Genomic DNA, 17,333 nt, shown 5'->3' with positions numbered 1-17,333 from the left:
AATGAAGTTGAAAGGCTGGGCTGGGGTAGGGACTTCTTAAAGGGGAAGGAGTAGCAACGTGATGGCAAGGTATCAGGGTTATGGCCTTATTTGGTGAGTTTAGGGCCCTGTAGGTGGTCTTAGGTTCAGTGGTCATTTTGGAATCCAATGTTTTGCAAGAGCTTTTGCAAGCCCCGGCTCCTGGCCAGAATAGAAGGGCAGGGCATCTCTTGGCCCATGTCATCTTCGTCTCCAAACCTCTGGCCTAACACCCAGAACTAGTGACATCATGGATCTTGGAGAACCTACAACTGCCACTTCACTAAATCAGCACAACCCCAGCTATACGTATTTGTCTTTACACAGCAAATGTGTGCAGCCCTCAGCCCTCATCAAGGAAACTCCTTTTTCCAACAGTCAAGAGACCATTTCAGAGAACCACAACTCATTACAATGCAGAGTTGTGGAGTACAGTCCCAACTAACATGTCTACATAGAACTCCTGCACCTAAGGCTCAGGGTAATGTACAAGTGGGTTGGAGGCTGTAAGAGGCAGCGAAGCAGTAAGTTTGGTGAGTATGGGACTGCCTCCTAGAATGTCAGAGAAGCTGTACAGATGCAGCTTCACCAGCATGGCTGCCTACATAAAATCCAAACAAGGACAACGACAACAGATATGCTGATGTGGAAGTGGACAGCTCACGAGGCTTCAATCTTAGACGAAGAATCACAGACTTCCAGCACTCAGGAGGCAGAGGCAGGTGGATCTCTGTGAGTTTGAGGCCAGCCTGGTCTACAAAGAGAGTTCCAGAACAGCCAGGGTTTCAAGAAACTCTGTCTCGAAAAACTACAGACGACTAAGGGACGCTGAGAGTACGGGAAATAGTTTTCCCCAGAGAAAGGCACACCAATTAGTTATCCAATACCAAATGGTTAGCCCTGAAAACACACACACAAGTAACATTATAGAAAACGAGCAGGTTATATTTAGAAATACACACACACAAGCCGGGCGGTGGTGGCACAGGACTTTAATCCCAGCACTTGGGAGGCAGAGGCAGGTGGACTGCTGTGAGTTCAAGGCCAGCCTGGTCCACAAAGCGAGTCCCGGACAGCCATGGTACACAGAGAAACCCTGTCTTGAAAAACAAAACAAAACAAAACAAAAACAAAAAACAAAAAAAAAGAAAGAAAACAAAAAAGAAACACACACACACACACACCCCACACTACCACCACCAATAACAACAAAGAGGCCACAAATTTGTGTAGTTTTTTTTTTTTTTTTGAAACAGGATTTTGCTGTGTAGCCCTGGCTGGCCTTGAATTCAGAAAACCCTCCTACTTCTAAGAGGCCATACATGTGACTGAGAACAAGGGTGGAGGGAGGAAAGAGATGGGGGTAATTATACTTTAATCTAAAAACACAGACACACAGACACACACACACACACGTATCTCTATGGGTCTGGGCTAGACAAATGGCTTATCAGATAAGAGCACTGACTGCTCTTGCAGAGGACCTGGATTTGATTCCCAGCACCCATCTGGCTCATAACTGTCTGTTACTCCAGTTCTAGGGGATCTGACACTCTCTTTAGGCCTCCAGGGGCACCCAGCATGCATATGGTGTACATACATACATGTAAGTTTGTCGGTATGGTGTTGCACACTGTTAATCCTAGCACTTGGAAGGTAGAGGCAGAAGCAGATGGATCCTTGTTAGGTCAGCCAGGTCTACATAGAAACCCTGTCTCATACATACCCTGTTTCAAAAAAAAAAAAAACAAAAACAAAAAAAACAAAAAACAAGAAAAAGATAAAAAAAAGAAAAATTGCAAGAAAGAAACACATGGTGCTGTATAGTTTCATGTCCACTTGAAACAACTTAGAATCATCAGAGGAATAAGACTCAGTTGAGAAAAAAATGCCTCCATAAAATTGGGCCACAGGCAAGACCAGAGGGCATTTTCTAAATTAATGGGTGATTGGGGAGGGAGGACCCAACCAATTGTGGATGGTGCCACCCCTGGGCTGGTGGTCCTGGATGAGTGGGATGAATGAGGCACAGGGAACAAGGAAGCAAGCAGCTTCCTCCATGGCCTCTGCATCAGCTCCTACCTCTAGGGTCCTGTCTTAAATCAAGAGTGATTTGGAAGCAGAAGCCAAACAGACGCTTTCCTCTCTAACTTGTTTTGGTCCTGTTTCATCACAGCAGTGCTAACCCTAACTAGGACGTATACCATAAAAACAACAAACAAACCCTCCCACCCCCCCATCTCATCAGGCAAAACTGATCAGCTAGTAAATACTAACTATAATCCCCAATCTGCAGCATACATACCCCCTCCCTCAAGGTTTCTTTGGGTAGCCCTGGATGTCCTGGACTCATTTTGTAGCCCAGGCTGGCCTCAAACTCACAGAGATTCGACTGCCTCTGCCTTCTGAGTCGGGGATGACAGGTGTGTGCCACCATGCCTGGTGCACACACACACTCTTACACTCCCAACTGAGATCTCGCTGTGGCTTTCTTGATGCGCTATATCAACAGCAGTCAGCTTGTTTTCTTTCAAAATAACCCAGACTTCTGTCAGGTTTATCACAGTAATTTCCTTAAGCCAGAGCTGGATAAAAACCATACCAAGCACAGTGTACAAAGCTTATTGGCTCAGACCTGAGGGGATAGAAACTGAGGCACTTGAGCGCGGAGGCTGGGCTGGGAGGAGTTAAGAGGCTGCACTGGAGGCTGCTGCATGGTCCTGGCTTGTGCTGCTCCACTATTGCCAAACACACCCAGATTGCCACTCGGGATCTGCAGGAGACAGAACAGCTGTTAGGAGGTGGGGGCGGGCAGGCTGGGGCAGGTTTCCCACTATGAATGCCATGGTTTTTTTTGTTTCCTGTCCCTTCAACTTGGTCCCTGTGTGTACTCTGGGTGAATGTTATTTCTTTTCTTCTTTCTTTCTTTCCTTTTTTTTTTCAGACAGGGTTTCTCTGTGTAGCCTTGGCTGTCCTGGACTCATTTTGTAGACCAGGCTGGCCTCGAATTCACAGCGATCTGCCTGTTTCTGCCTCCCACATGCTGGGATTAAAAGCATGCACCACCACTGCCCAGCATGAATGCTATTTCTTTCTTTCTTTCTTTTTTTTTTTTTTAATTTTTTTTATTAATTTATTCTTGTTCCATCTCAATGTTTTATCCCATCCCTTGTATCCTCCCATTCTTCCCTCCCTCCCATTTTCCCATTCTTTCCCTCCCCTATGACTGTTCCTGAGGGGGATTACCTCCCCCTGTATATGCTCATAGGGTATCAAGTCTCTTCTTGGCAACCTGCTGTCCTTCCTCTGAGTGCCACCAGGTCTCCCCCTCCAGGGGACATGGTCAAATGTGAGGCACCAGAGTACATGAGAAAGTCATATCCCACTCTCCACTCAGCTGTGGAGAATGTTCTGATCACTGGCTGGATCTGGGTAGGGGTTTAGAGTTTACCGCCTGTATTGTCCTTGGCTGGTGCCTTAGCTGAGCGGGACCCCTGGGATGAATGCTATTTCTATAGGTTATGGAGGATGGAAAAAACAGCTCAGAGAGCTGTCTATGATTTTAAACCACAGGACGGGGACACACACACACACACACACACACACACACACACACACACACACACACACGTGTGTTTTAAAGTGCCCCCAACCCAGGCTGCCACAGCTAAAGAGATAATTAATAATGTTTCAAAAATAACAGTAACAAGATATGGCCTGGGTAATACACTCCCTTCCCCAAAGGCTGTGTGCAGTCAGACAGAGAGAATGCATGGATCATTGGTAAGCAGCAGAAAGTCATGTCATAGTGGGAAATGTGGCAGTTACTCTAACAAACCCTGAGGCTGAATCAGTCAGAAAAGATGGATAGTTAACCTGATGTCCAATAGGCCACATATACATGGGTGTGTTCTCCATACTGTGGCACAAGCCGCCTCACTGACAGGGGGGAACATGATGGCTCTCTGTTGGAAAGCTGGCAGAGAGGCGTTGAGTGGCAGAGCCTGCTATGCCTGTGCTGTGCCTCTAATAGGCTGTGTGTTTCTCAAATTCAAACTTGCCACTAAACTTTACCAAAGAGCTGCCAAGAGCCAACAGGTCCATGACAATCCTACAGTGACCTCAGGCATGCTAGGGACAGACAGCTCAGTCTAGTAGCAAGCACCTAGGTCTCTCAGTTTCTTTCTTGGGACCTCTCACACAGAACATGAAAGGATTAGGCAGCCAGAAGTCTCTGAAAGTTTCATAGAAGTACCTTCTGTTTCTGGGGAGAGGGCCCCCATGATGAAGACCACTTAGTAACATACCAGCACGTCAGACAGTTAGCTCTGACTGCAGAGAAGAGCTCAAATACATTTTACTCCAGTATAAAAACAACCCTGAAGCATTCCTGTAGAGAGGCTAAATTTCAAGAACTGTCGCTGCGTTTTGAGCTCCCAGGGGAGTCCCGAGAGCATTTCAGCAGCTTACACGTTCCCTTATATTGTGAGATCAAAGTTGAACCAATGGTTCATTCTCTAAGAGTTTAAACAGTGAGGAGAACGAGTGCAGACCTCTGCTGCTCTTCTCCAACAGCCTTACCTGTCTAGAAGAGTTCAAGTTTTGCATGCCCAGCCCTGAGGCAATCCCACCCAGGGCCTGATTGGGGAGTGCACTGTTGGAAAGGGGGAGCTTCAGGCTTGGGGAAGGCAAAAACGGTGAAGTCGTGGGCTCTTCCACGAGGCCGCCATCCTGATTGGAGAAAGAAAGGGTGAGCTGTGTGCAGTGCCCGCCAGAACGCAGAGCACCAAACAGTTTCCCATGGAAATAGTGGGGGTGAGGAGGATGATGGATAAAGAATTGAACAGTAAAAAAATGTGTGGATAATGAGGGGATGGAGGACATGGGCAAAGGAAGAGGGGAAAAGAAAGAGAGAAACAGGATTAAGATGCTGCTTTTGTTAAGACACTGACAAGCACATACTTTAGCTTCTAGCATTCTCCCCACTCTACTGCCCTGCCCTGCCCTGGCCTGGCCTGGCCTGGCCTAGTGTGGGAAGGGACAGACAGAACAAGTCTAATCTGCAGATTCCAAGAGCACAGCTTCCTAGGGAGGCTAGCTTCCACCTCCACAGAGTGCTTGGTTTCCTCAGAGTGTTCCATAAACAGAAAATGTTACCAAGTGCCACTCTCTGAAAATCTAGCATCTCATTAGCAGCACCACCACCACTCTGCAGACAGAGGGCGCTCAGGGTCCCAGTTACACTTCCAGATCCAGCAAATGAAAATAAGTGTAGTGCTTGACAACTGGAATCTCTGAATTCCAGAGGCTATGACAGGAGTAGGAGACCAGCCAGTAATTTGGAATTTCAGATGAAACTTTTTAGTGTAAATGTGCTCCTGATACATGATACAGCTCACCTGTCTGTGCAGAACATAAGGAGACTCTGGGACCAGCAAGTCAGTCAAGGCATCAAAGGCCCTTCTGTGGGCAGAACTTGGATGGACGCTGGGCTCCAGTAACCACTAAGCTAACATCCCCACAAGTTTTCCCTTTACGTGGAGGCAGGGTCTTGCTCATTAATATAAAGTGGCTCTGAACTTGAGATCCTCCTGCCTCAGTTTCTTGAGAAGCTGGGATTATAGGTTAGTACCCCCTCTTTTTTTTTTTTTAAAGCCTCTTTTTAAACAAAACAAAACAAAACAAAACAAAACATTTGAGCTGTGAGTTCAAGGCCAGCCTGGTCTACAAATGAGTCCAGGACAACCAAGGCTACACAGAGAAACCCTGTCCTTGAAAAACCAAACAAAAACAAAAACCAAACAACCTTCCCCCTCAAAAAAAAAAAAATTGTCTTTTCTTGTTTCAGTTTTATTTTCAGGGCTTAACATTGAAATTGAATTTAATATGGTGTTTTCTCCTTTTAGAACCATGCCACTCTGAAGAAGAGACATCTTCCAGTGACACACTAACGGGGATGGAGCTTTGACTGGAGCTAAAACAAGCAGGGAGTCTCCCATGGGTACTGAATGTGGCTCCTGGGAGAAGGGCCAGCTAGACATAGGTGCCTAACCCTAACTCTACCACTCCCTTCTGTTTGGTTTGGTTTGGGATGCTGTTGTTGTTGTTGTTGAGACAGGCTTTCTCTGTGTAGTCCTGGCTGTCCTGAACTCCCTCTGCAGAGCAGGCTGGCCTCGAACTCACAGCGATCCCTGCCGCTGCCTCCCTATGCTGGGATTAAAGACGTGCGCCACCACCAACCGCCTCCCATTCCTCTTCTAAGGCTAACCCTGCTATCTATCATTTCCAATCACAGGAGCTGAGTACTCCAAGCAAGACAGAAAAATGCAATGACCCTGGCTTAGTTCATGTGCTGACAAACAGAGTCAGGTCTCAATCCCACCACTGTGTACTCCTTGTGAAACCATGTGCAATGCAACAGCATCTGAGGTAAACATCCTCCCCCCCCCCCCCTTTTCTTTTTTTGAGACAGGGTTTCTCTGTTTAATAGTACTGGCTGTCCTGGACTCGCTTCGTAGACCAGGCTGGCCTTGAACTCACAGAGATCCGCCTGCCTCTGCCACCCGAGTGCTGGGATCAAAGGCGTGCGCCACCACGCCCGGTTGAATTAAACATTCTTACGTGTTAGGGAAAACTAAGGTAAAAGCGCTTAAGTGTCACCACTCTCCATCTGACTCATGTTAAGAACACAGCTCAACTAACAAGACTTCCTGTTGAAGGCAGAACTCGGACAGCTGCACAGATCCGTACCTTGTCGAGGAAGGTGGGGCGGTCCATGGAAGACTCTTTGGAGATCGGTGGGCGGCAGCCGAGGGGTTTGGTGACCATTCCATTGTAGTCGGTCATTCCCAGTCCACGTTTGTCCATGTCCACCTTCTTTTCCAGCAGAGCACCTGGGGTACGACATAGAGAGCACAGGATAGGTGGCAGCAATGGCCTTGGGAAGAAGGATGCCTGCTGGCTGCTAACAAGGAGCAGGGACATCGTGAGCCTGAGCTGTCCCCCAGTCCCAGGACCATCTTGTACACCTGTGACTGGGCACCGTTCCTGTCCATTCTGGCACACTGCCCTCTGCCCGCCCCTAAAGAGCTCACTCATCCATCATGCTCACTCCTAGGATGAACTCCTCTGGTCCCCAGGTCGTCCTTCCTCTAAGCCACCATCTCAATGATGTGACCTGAGAAAACTCCCCACTTATTGTCACCGCACTCACTGCCTGTTTTGTGGGGAGCTTTTGATCTAGTGAATTGTGTTTGGGTCACTTTAATTGTACTATAAACATCTAAGCAGTTGGACATCACTGCTTCCACTTGCCTGTTTTCTCTGCCTTATGGTATGTATAACATGCACTGGCATTTTTACATAAACATACTACTGCCTGTCTCCATCATACATGGATTCTGTACTTGCTCACTGTAGCCTGTTATGGTCACTTGTTGACCCCTGTAGGTTGGTAGTAAACTTGACTTTGTAAACAAGGGAGTGCTCTGCATTCTCACTCGACCTTACACTGGAAGTGTCTGTGGTAGATTTGGTGCTACATTCTTCATAGCTGTCTGGTTTTGTTGATTATGGCATTTAAAATGCCCCGTGGTGTGGTGCGATGTAGCATTCCTAATGCAAGAAAGCTAGTTGTGATTTGCAGAAAAACTGTATGCACCAACTCATTTTCTTTCAGGGTGAGCTACATCACTGTGGCTTGGAGTTAGTTGTTGTTAGCAAATCCCAGCAGAGAAACCACAGAGGACAGGCTGTCACTGGGAGGCTGCTCAGGAGGTGCTGAAAGTTGACACCCAAAGCATGACTACAGCTGAGACAGTGTGAGAAGCAGGTAGGGGTAGTGACACTGGCCATGTGGCTCAGCAGTCAAGAAGCTTAGTGTGCACGCTTGGTGATGTGAGTTTGATTCTCAGAGTCCAAAGAAAAGTTGAAGGAGAGATCTGACCTGTGCCATCACATGTGTGCCCACACTGACTCCACATTCTTTTCTTAAAAAAAAAAAAAAAGATATATATATATATATATATATATTCTGCCTGCACGTATGACTACACACCAGAAGAGGGCACCAGATCTCATTATAGATGGTTGTGAGCCACCCATGTGGTTGCTGGGAATTGAACTCAGGACCTTTGGAAGAATAGACAGTGCTCTTAACCACTGAGCCATCTCTCCAGCCCCGACTCCACTTTCACCTATGTGCTATCACACGTGTGTCCACACATACTTCATGTACATACACAATTAAAAATATGCATGATGAACAGTACATTGAGAGTCTTGGTACAAAACAAAGTAACAGCCACATTACCCAGGGTCAGGAGACACTCTAACCCACATTTATTATGAAAACATGCTAAATAAAGTGTTCCAAAATACAAACATACATAAAATAAGGGTGTGTGTGGTTAACAGGCTTGTGGGGGCCTCTATGGGTTACCCTAGAAGAGGGCTCTGTATTGGTTAAGGCAACACTATTACTGGCTTTAGAAAATGTAATAACTTTGGGTGGCCTCCAACACATAGAGATCTGCTTTCCTCTGTCTCTTGAGTACTGGAATTAAAGGCATACACTTCCACAGCAGCTAAAAAGACAGATTATATTTTACAGAAAATTGATACAACAATAACTTTTTGGTAGCTCAAGAACTAGGTTGTTTCCTGACTGGCACTTGCGGCACTGTGTCTGCCAGACTACTCCAGGCCAGGATGGGTGGGTGTGCTCAGTCTGGCCTGGGATGCTAGCACTGCACAACACAGATGAACAATGTAATGGTTAATCTTAACTGTTAACTGTACCAGCTTGAGAAGCCTATGGCAGTGCAGCAGATCTGTGTGCATCTAAGAGTGGTTTCAGAGACAATCTAAGATGAGGAATGGACTGCTTCTATGAATTTGTAATGTGACAACATTACTACAGACACTGAAATACACGGGGCCTGGTTGGAGGAAGCAGGCCACAGGCATGCATGGCGTCCTTGGGGCTGCACCCTTCCCGCCTCTTCTCTTACTTCCCTGTATTTCCCATGTGCCTGTGCACCGCACGCTCCTGTCATCATGATGCTCCTGCTCAAGTGCGAAGGACCAAGTGATCAGGGATTCAATTTTCTAAAATTGTTAGCCAAAAGAACAATTTTCCTCCTTTAAGTTGTGTTTATCATAACATGAAGAGCTGGCTAATATAAAATGAGCCTTTTATTTGTTGAAGTACCAGCAAACAAATAAAACAAGCAAATATGCTGCCTCCGTGGCACTGGCCATTTGTCTCCACAGCTCGCCTGTCCTTAGATACCTGCCATATGATTGATGTGTTCTCTGCTTGCTTTCTCCCTGAACGGCGTCTGTCTACCACACCATCCCTTCAAGCTTAATAATGACTATAAGCAAATGGTTCTACAAAGCAAAACTTCCCAGATGCCCTGTCACTTACTCATGGCCTGGTCAAGGTTCATACTGTTGCTCTTCAAGGCCTCTTCAGCTGGCTCTCTCTGGAGGGGTGGGTGGGGGGAAGAGGTGGGGGTGGGGCGGAGACAAAGCAGAACTCTTATTAGCAGTGCACACAGACAGACCACCAGAGTAATTCTGGAACATCTCAGCACTCTAGCAGAGGAAGCAGCTACTAGTACTAGTTTTTTGTTTGTTTGTGGGTTTTTGTTTTTTGAGACAGGGTTTCTCTGTGTAGCCTGGCTGTCCTGGACTCCCTTTGTAGACCAGGCTGGCCTCCAACTCACAGCGATTTGCCTGCCTCTGCCTCCCAAGTGCTGGGATTAGAGGCATGCGCCACCACGCCCAGCTTAGTACTAGTTTTTGGAATTGGAAATGTCTGTTTCTGTTGTTGAGGTCAGAGACAGCATCTTTTTTATTCTTAAAAACAAGGTCTCAAAACAAAACAAAACAAACCAACCAGCCAACCAACCAAAAAAAAAAAAAAAAAAAAAACCCAAGGTCTCATCAGGCATGGTGGGTTATCTGTATGTAGATCCTGCCTCTACCTTTTGCATGCTACAGAAATGGGATCTTATTTTAAAAAAAAAAAGAAAAGAAAAAGAAAAAGAAAGAAAAAAAAAAAAAAAAAGAAAAGAAAAGAAAAGAAAAAGAAAAAGAAAGAACTAAAACGGATTGCACTGAGTCTAGAATGGAGAGCCAAGAGCTCATACTTAGCTCGACACTGCAGGTCATGACTTTAATCTCAGCAGACACATCTCTGTGCATTTGAGCTACTCTGGGTTACAAAGGAGATCTTGTCTCAAAAAGAAAGAAAACTTGTATTTAACATCCTAGAGACGAAATGTGGGGTTGCTTGTGAGCACTCCCACACTTGTTTCTGCATAGCACTGAACAATGACAATCTGGCAGAACTGCAGAGCTGTAGACGTTCACATGCAGGTCCCTCTTACTCTGAGTGCCAGGAGGTAGGGAACACCAGCCTATTGAATATCATCAATGCCAGCTGTTACCATTCAAACTTTGCCCAAGAAACAAAAAAAGCAATCAGATCAGATTCATGTTGGCAACTGTCTTTTTATCAGAACAGACTAATTTCTGAAGAAAACCAAAGTTGCTTGCTAGGGGCCAGAGAGATGGCTCAACAATTAAAAACTAAAACCATTCTTGCAAAGGACCATAGTTCAGTTCCCAGCATCAACATTTGTTGGCTCACAAATGCCTATAACAAGTGTAGTTCCTTGGGGCTGGAGAGATGACTCAGAGGTTAAGAGCACTGTCTGTTCTTCCAAACATCCTGAGTTCAATTCCCAGCAACCACATGGTGGCTCACAACCATCTACAATGAGATCTAGTGCCCCCTTCTGGTGTGTAGGTGTACATGCAAGCAGAATACTGTATATACAATAAATAAATAAATCTTTAAAAAAAAAAAAAGGGTAGTTCCAAGAGATCTGACTCTTCTTTTTCTGGCCTCTGCAGACACCACACTCATACATACAAACCTACACTCAGGTACACATACATACACATGAGAGCGCAGGCTGCTCTTTCAGAGGAGCTGGGTTAGACCCCCAGCCCCCACAAGGCAGCTCACACCAGTCTGTAACTCCAGCTTTAGAAGATCCAGTGCCTTCCTCTGACCTCTGAAGGCAGCAGCCACATGTGTGGGATAAAGACACAAAGCTGACAAAATATCACACACATAAGCAAATTAATGAATTGAAAAATAAAAATAAGGGATGGATAGATGGCTTAGAGGTTAAGAGAGCTTACTGCTCTTTCAGAGGACTTGGGTTCAGTTTCCAACACCCACAAGGTGGCCCACAACCTTCTGTAACTCCAGTTCCAAGTGATCCCATATCCACTTCTGGCTTTTGTAGGCTCATAAACTCATATAGGCTCACATACATGTACATAAATTTAAAAATAATGTAAACATTTGAAGCAAATCTTAAGAAAAAAGAAAGAAAACCAAAGTGAGCATGCTGCGATGCTCAATAAAATCTTTTCTAGACCTCCAGAGAGGCTGTTCCATAGGGTAGTGGCCTGCTTAGCTTATATATTACAAGTGTAAGGCATGAGGTCACTCTGGACCTTTTCTTTTTCAGGCACAAGTACAGTGACTGAGTAATAAACGTGTATTAGAGCAAGGACTTGGGAGGAAGGTATGAAGGGCTTATGTGTGGAACACGGGCAACAGCCTGCTCTCTGGGCTGCTGTCACCTGACTTGAGCACTGAAAAGCTGAGGTGTTCCTTCAGGGGACACCTGGGCTCTGAACTTAGCAGAAGAGACTGACTTGTGAGGCTACTGTGGGGAGGTGTGATCCTTAACTGTACTCAGCTCCTTGCTGGGGCTTTTCACTTACTATATATGGAATCAAACTAACTTGTAATTATAAATCATAAAGAAACATGAAGTTGTCTACAGCTGTGGAAATTGCAAATCATGTACAGTCTTTTGTTTAGGAAATGCATTCTTGATGGAAATTTAGCAATTCTTTGCTGTACTTATGGCCCAGGTCAAAAGGAACTCAAGAAATGATTAGCTAGTGACTTCATTAGCAAAGCATCTCTGCTTCATCACACAACAGGCTGGCTGGGGAGGGCTTTTGGGTTAGAGCATCAAGATGCCAGTTACCGGGAAGCCCATGTCTGTGAGTTGTTTGATCAGTCGGCTCATAATCCAGGCCTCATCCTGCTTGCCAGGTGTCTTCATGCCCTGGAACAGAGTGGGCAAGGGAAAAGTCAGGAGTTATTTTTAATGTGTCTTAGAAATGGGTGCCAGCATCTGGTGGTGGTGTCGCATGCCTTTAATCCCAGCACTCAGGAGGCAGGGGCAGGAGAATCTCTGAGTTCAAGGTCAGCCTGGTTTGAAGAGTACTAGGACAGTCAGGGCTATACAGAGAAAATATGTTTTAAAAAACAAAAACAAACAAACAAACAACAACAAAAAAAAAACACCAACAACCAAAGCAAAGCAAACCAAACAAAACAATCCAAAAACAAACCAAACAAAAAATGAGCCAGAGAGATGGCTTAGCAGCTAGAAGCACACCCATACCCATAAAATTTTTAAAAAGAAAAAAAGAAAAAAAGGGGAGAAAAAAAAAGAAGAAGAAGAAATGGGTGATAGCTCAAACTCAGCGACTGCAGCTAAGAATCTTATCAACTGCTGTTCCTCAGAGGTCAACATCATCTTGTAGTTAACACTGTGGAAAACTGCAGGGAACATTTGCAAGCTGACTAATCTGTGTCATTTATGGATTAATAAAAAGCAGGGTAACTATTTCTCTTTTTATAAAATTACTTGTCTCTTCATTACATATGCATTATTTCCATAGGTCATAAGGAATGCCTCTGAAACTCAGCACTAAGTGAGGTTTACTAAAGACTACATGTTTTTACCCTTGAATAATAAGCTTTATTCTCAACAATGACAAAATGCAGATATCTTGTTCCACTGAAATTAAAGAGCCACATAAGAGAGTTAGAATAAGCCTGTTATCTTATTAAGTATCCATCTTTATACATATTCTGGCCCTCAGGTGGGAGGTAAGGAACATGAAGGAAGATGTTTTTAAAAAAGGAGAAAGGCCAACCACAGAGAAAGGGCAGCCCAGAGGTAGGGGGCACAAAGGGTGCCATGAGAACCAAGTATTTCCCTAATACCAAACAAAACCATACTAAAAAAAGCCCCGCCCTCCTCTTGAATTTGCTTCAGCATGTTGGCCTTCCCCTTCCCTTGTCCTCTTTCCCTGTGTTCTCTCCCCTCCCTCTCTTCCTGTTGAGACCGGGTCTCAATAGCCCAGGGTGGTTTTAAACTTGCTTTATGGCTGAGGATGACCTTGAACTCCTGATCCTTCTGTCTTCTTTACTGCCCAAGCGTTTGGATCACATTTGTGCAGCTCCACACTCTTTCACCCTGAGCCTGCTGTAATGCCACAGCGGGGAGCACGGCACCGTGGCAGCCAGAAGGCATTCTGATCCCTCGCAGGAAGCTCAGCTGGAGGGAATGCTGCCAGGGCTAGACCCTACTCCTATAGTTACTGCTTTGGGATTTCTGGTCCCCACTGCAAAACAACTTCTCTTCATGTCTGCAACTATTTCTACTTCTTATCAACAGACAGGCTGGCTTCAGCGTCTAGGTTCTGCATGTGCTTAATGAAAACTTTCAAAAACTATGATTTTGTTTTTTTCAAGACAGGGCTTCTCTGTGTAGCCTTGGCTGTCCTGGACTCGAATTGTAGACCAGGCTGGCCTCAAACTCAGTGATTTGCCTGCCTTTGCCTTGTTTTTTGTTTTTTTTGAGACAGGGTTTCTCTTGTACTCCTGGCTGTTCTGGATTTGCTTTGTAGATCCTCCTGCCTCTGCCTCCTGAGTGCTGGGCTTAAAGGCATGTGCCACCACGCCCAGCCAAAGACTAGTTTAAAAAATGACAATAAATTCATAATTCTAAATTACAAAAGAGATAAAATGAAAAACTCCTCCATACCATATCATTTGTTTATATCCTCATCTCTCTAAGAAGTATATCTTTATTTCCAGAGAACAAAAAACGTGGAACACTGTATAGAAGCTGCTACATGTGCACACACAATGATGTCCCCCTTTCATTTTCCTACAAACCGGTGGCCTGCACATGATGCCTTCCTCGGTACTTTGCCCTCTCACTAAACAATGTCGCTTGCTGATGTCTTCTTCGGTATAGATGAAGTACTTGGCTCCTCATATCAGGATGCAGAGACAGATTCTAATTGGCTGCCACACTAAAGCACATTCATTTTCATGTTTGACAACAACGTTACAGAAGAACTACAAGACAAACGGCAGTGCTGTGTCAATGCCCAGGTGACCCTGTGTATGACTGCCAGAGGGTGCAAGTGAGAGCTGAGGTCCCACAGCCTGGAGAATAGATCAAGCTTACATTTCCTTTCCTTTCATGTTCTGTGTAGCCCTGGAACTCACTCTGTAGACCAGGCTGGCCTCGAACTCAGAGATCCACCTGCCTCTGCCTCCTGAGTGCTGGGACTAAAGGCGTGCGCTACCATGCCCAGCCATGAAAATAGTTTGATTTGGCCAATGTACAGAAGAGATTAAAGTCCTAATACTACAGAGCAAGTTCTGTCTTCCTAGCAACAGCTGGCTCTGCCTAGACTGCAGGGCAGGCCTCCTGGCTGTCCAGCCTCCCCAGCAGCACCTACCTTCTGAAGTCCTTTTTTTGAGGCATTGCCCCAGGAGCTGCAGGATGAGCTGCTTTCTTGGGAGGCGGCGTTACTCCACATGTCCCCATCCTCATCCTCCCACTGGTTGGTGCCCAGGTTCATCTCGTCCCCACCACTGCCCCAGCCTTCTTGCATAGATTTGGAAGCTGGAAGAGAGCAGACAGGCACTGGTCAGATGCATCTGCCCTGAGAGGAAACATGCGTCACTATAACTAAGAGCGGTGGCAAAACCAGGACTCTATTGTCTTTAGCGACTAGTTCCTCTTAGGCAGGGATAAGACATATGCACAGCATTGTCCTTGTAACTCCAGCTGCTTCAAATCTGCTCAACACATCATCTGACACACAGGTCTTCTAAAAACAAGTCCTGAGAAACTACAGGGGAGGCTGTAATCTCATCACAACACGAGAATGCACTAAAATGTGGACTCCTTTCAGAAGGCTAGAGAAAGGCTCACCAAGTAGAAACAATTCCTGATCTTCTAGAGGACCTGAGTTTGGAAACTCATAACTACAATTTAAAAATGTTGTAACCTGCTTAGAACTGTAGCTCCTCTGTTAACACCTGCTTTTGTCTTTAGCAAAACAGAAGCAATTTTTGTTTTTAAGTCTCTACTTTGATCATAAGGTGAAATTAAGCTCATGGCTCCCAGGCTCTAACTGCTTGGGAGTTTGAATAGCCTTTTACTCAAAACTTGCTGAATGTTCTGCTTAACCCTTAACCACAATACCCTGCTATGCTCCTTTCTCCCTGGAGGGTGAGGATATAATATATTTACAAGACTAAAAAATAAATTCTTCTTGTGTTAGCTAGTCAAAATGATGAAATGCTGCCCTCCTCTTGCTTCTCACCTGGTTATGCTTTTTCTTATAAAAGGCCTGCCTTAGAAACAGTTAAGCTCCTGGGTTCTTTGTGCGGCCCTGATTACACTCACCCTGCCTCGGGGTGTACACTCACTCAGCAAACCATCACTATCTCACTGAGATTGGTGCTCGAGTGATTGTGTGGCTCCAGGACCGACCTCCCTCTTCTGGCCTCTGAGGGCACTTCATACAAGTGGCATACATTCAACATTAACATACACGCATGAAAATACACATACATCTTTTGTTTTTAAGATTTATTTATTTTGTATATGAGTGCTCTGTCTGCATGTACACCTGCAGGCCAGAAGAGGGCATCAGATCTCATTACAGATGGTCGTGAGCCACCATGTGGTTGCTGGGAATTGAACTCAGGACCTCTGGAAGAGCAGACAGTGCTCTTATCCACTGAGCCATCTCTCCAGCCTTTGGTTTTGTTGTTTCTAGACAGGGTTTCATTTCTCTGGGTTGTCCTGGAACTTACTTTGTAGACCAAGATGTCCTGGAACTCACACAGCTCCATCCTCCTCTGCTTCCAGAGTACGGGGAGTAAAGGCATGCACCACCATGCCCGGCTCATCTTTTTTTTCTTTTTTTTTTTTTTTTAAAGACAATTTGTGACTGAGGACAAAAGCTTAAAGTGATAGACTGCCTCAAAAAACCCGCCCCCCACATCCTGGCATCCATAATTTTCTTTTCCTCCAGCTTTTTAACAAAAATTAACAAGAATGGAGTAAGAATCTCCAGGCTCAGTCTGGTGATTTTATGTGGTGGTTTTAGGTGCTGTGTGGTGTCTTCTACCATGTTATAGCACATCCACAGGCTTTTACCAGGTGCACTGCTTAGGAGCTCCTGAGCCTCCAGAGCTGTAAGAAATAAGCTTGTTTGTTTTTTAAAAACAGTGGATTTTTTAGTCTGCCTAGAACTTGACTGTGATACAACACAGGAATGAAATGTGGAATTTTCTACTTGGGAGTGTCATGCTGATGTTCAAAAGTGTCAGATCTTAAGAGCATTGTGGATGCTATAAAAAGGAATTTTGTGTGGGTTTTATTTTTTGAGATAGGACCTGAATACATAGCTATGGCCTGCCGGGCGTGGTGGCGCACGCCTTTAATCCCAGCACTTGGGAGGCAGAGGCAGGTGGATCACTGTGAATTTGAGGCCAGCCTGGTCTACAAAGTGAGTCCAGGACAGCCAAAGCTATCACAGAGAAACCTTGTCTCGAAAAACCTAAATAAATAAACAAATAAAACATAGCTATGGCTGGCCTGGAACTCACAGAGATTTTCCTGTGTTTGCCTCCCAAGGACTAAAGGTGTGTACCTCCATACCCCAGCACATAGGAACCTAATCAAAATACACACTCTCTTCCTTTGAAAAATTAATTTTTAAAAAGGTGTGATTTTGAAATTCTACATTTGAGTTCCAGGCCAGCCAACAGACTACACTGTGAGCAAGACTATCTCAATAAAACTAAATCCCTTTGTGTCATGTATCAAAAATGACAAATATTGTTTTATAGTCTTCGCTTAAAGTTTAAACATATTGACAAAAAATATTCTAACTATAAATATTTAATTATTAAAATTCAGTATGGGCAAGAACTCAGTGGTAGACTCCGTACTTAGCACTAAGGTGTTTGTTTCAATCCCTAGCATCATCCTCCAAAAGCTAAATTTAAAAACTGTTTTTAAATGAAAGGTATGCTAACCTGGGTTTTGGTGCATGCCTTTCATCCTAGCACTGAGGACGCAGACAGGCAGATCTCTGATTCAAGG

At 45.0% G+C, this 17,333-nt stretch overlaps 1 protein-coding gene across 6 annotated transcripts in view; it reads right to left on the bottom strand.

The window, feature by feature from the left end:
* Tnrc6c (trinucleotide repeat containing adaptor 6C) overlaps window positions 1-17,333 on the bottom strand; it is a 114,632-nt gene that overhangs the window by 22,789 nt on the left and 74,510 nt on the right. For 4 of the 6 annotated variants that reach the window (XR_007832044.1, XM_051159123.1, XM_051159126.1 and 1 more), the window contains exons 7-12: window positions 14,668-14,834; window positions 12,105-12,185; window positions 9,449-9,506; window positions 6,769-6,911; window positions 4,600-4,773; window positions 2,654-2,791 (exon numbers count right to left, since the gene is read on the bottom strand). Coding sequence is in view for 5 of the 6 variants with exons in the window: in XM_051159123.1 (XP_051015080.1) it covers window positions 2,654-2,791; window positions 4,600-4,773; window positions 6,769-6,911; window positions 9,449-9,506; window positions 12,105-12,185; window positions 14,668-14,834 (761 nt within the window). In the remaining variant the exon portion in view is untranslated. The remainder of the gene's footprint in view (window positions 1-2,653; window positions 2,792-4,599; window positions 4,774-6,768; window positions 6,912-9,448; window positions 9,507-12,104; window positions 12,186-14,667; window positions 14,835-17,333) is intronic. The other 2 variants (XM_051159124.1, XM_051159127.1) reach the window with 2 other exon arrangements.

The sequence above is a fragment of the Acomys russatus genome, chromosome 16 (genome assembly GCF_903995435.1).
Source record: "Acomys russatus chromosome 16, mAcoRus1.1, whole genome shotgun sequence".
In the NCBI taxonomy this organism is placed as follows: Eukaryota; Metazoa; Chordata; class Mammalia; order Rodentia; family Muridae; genus Acomys; species Acomys russatus.
Note: the sequence above shows the minus strand (reverse complement) of the source record. Positions and strands in the feature narration are given on the sequence as shown.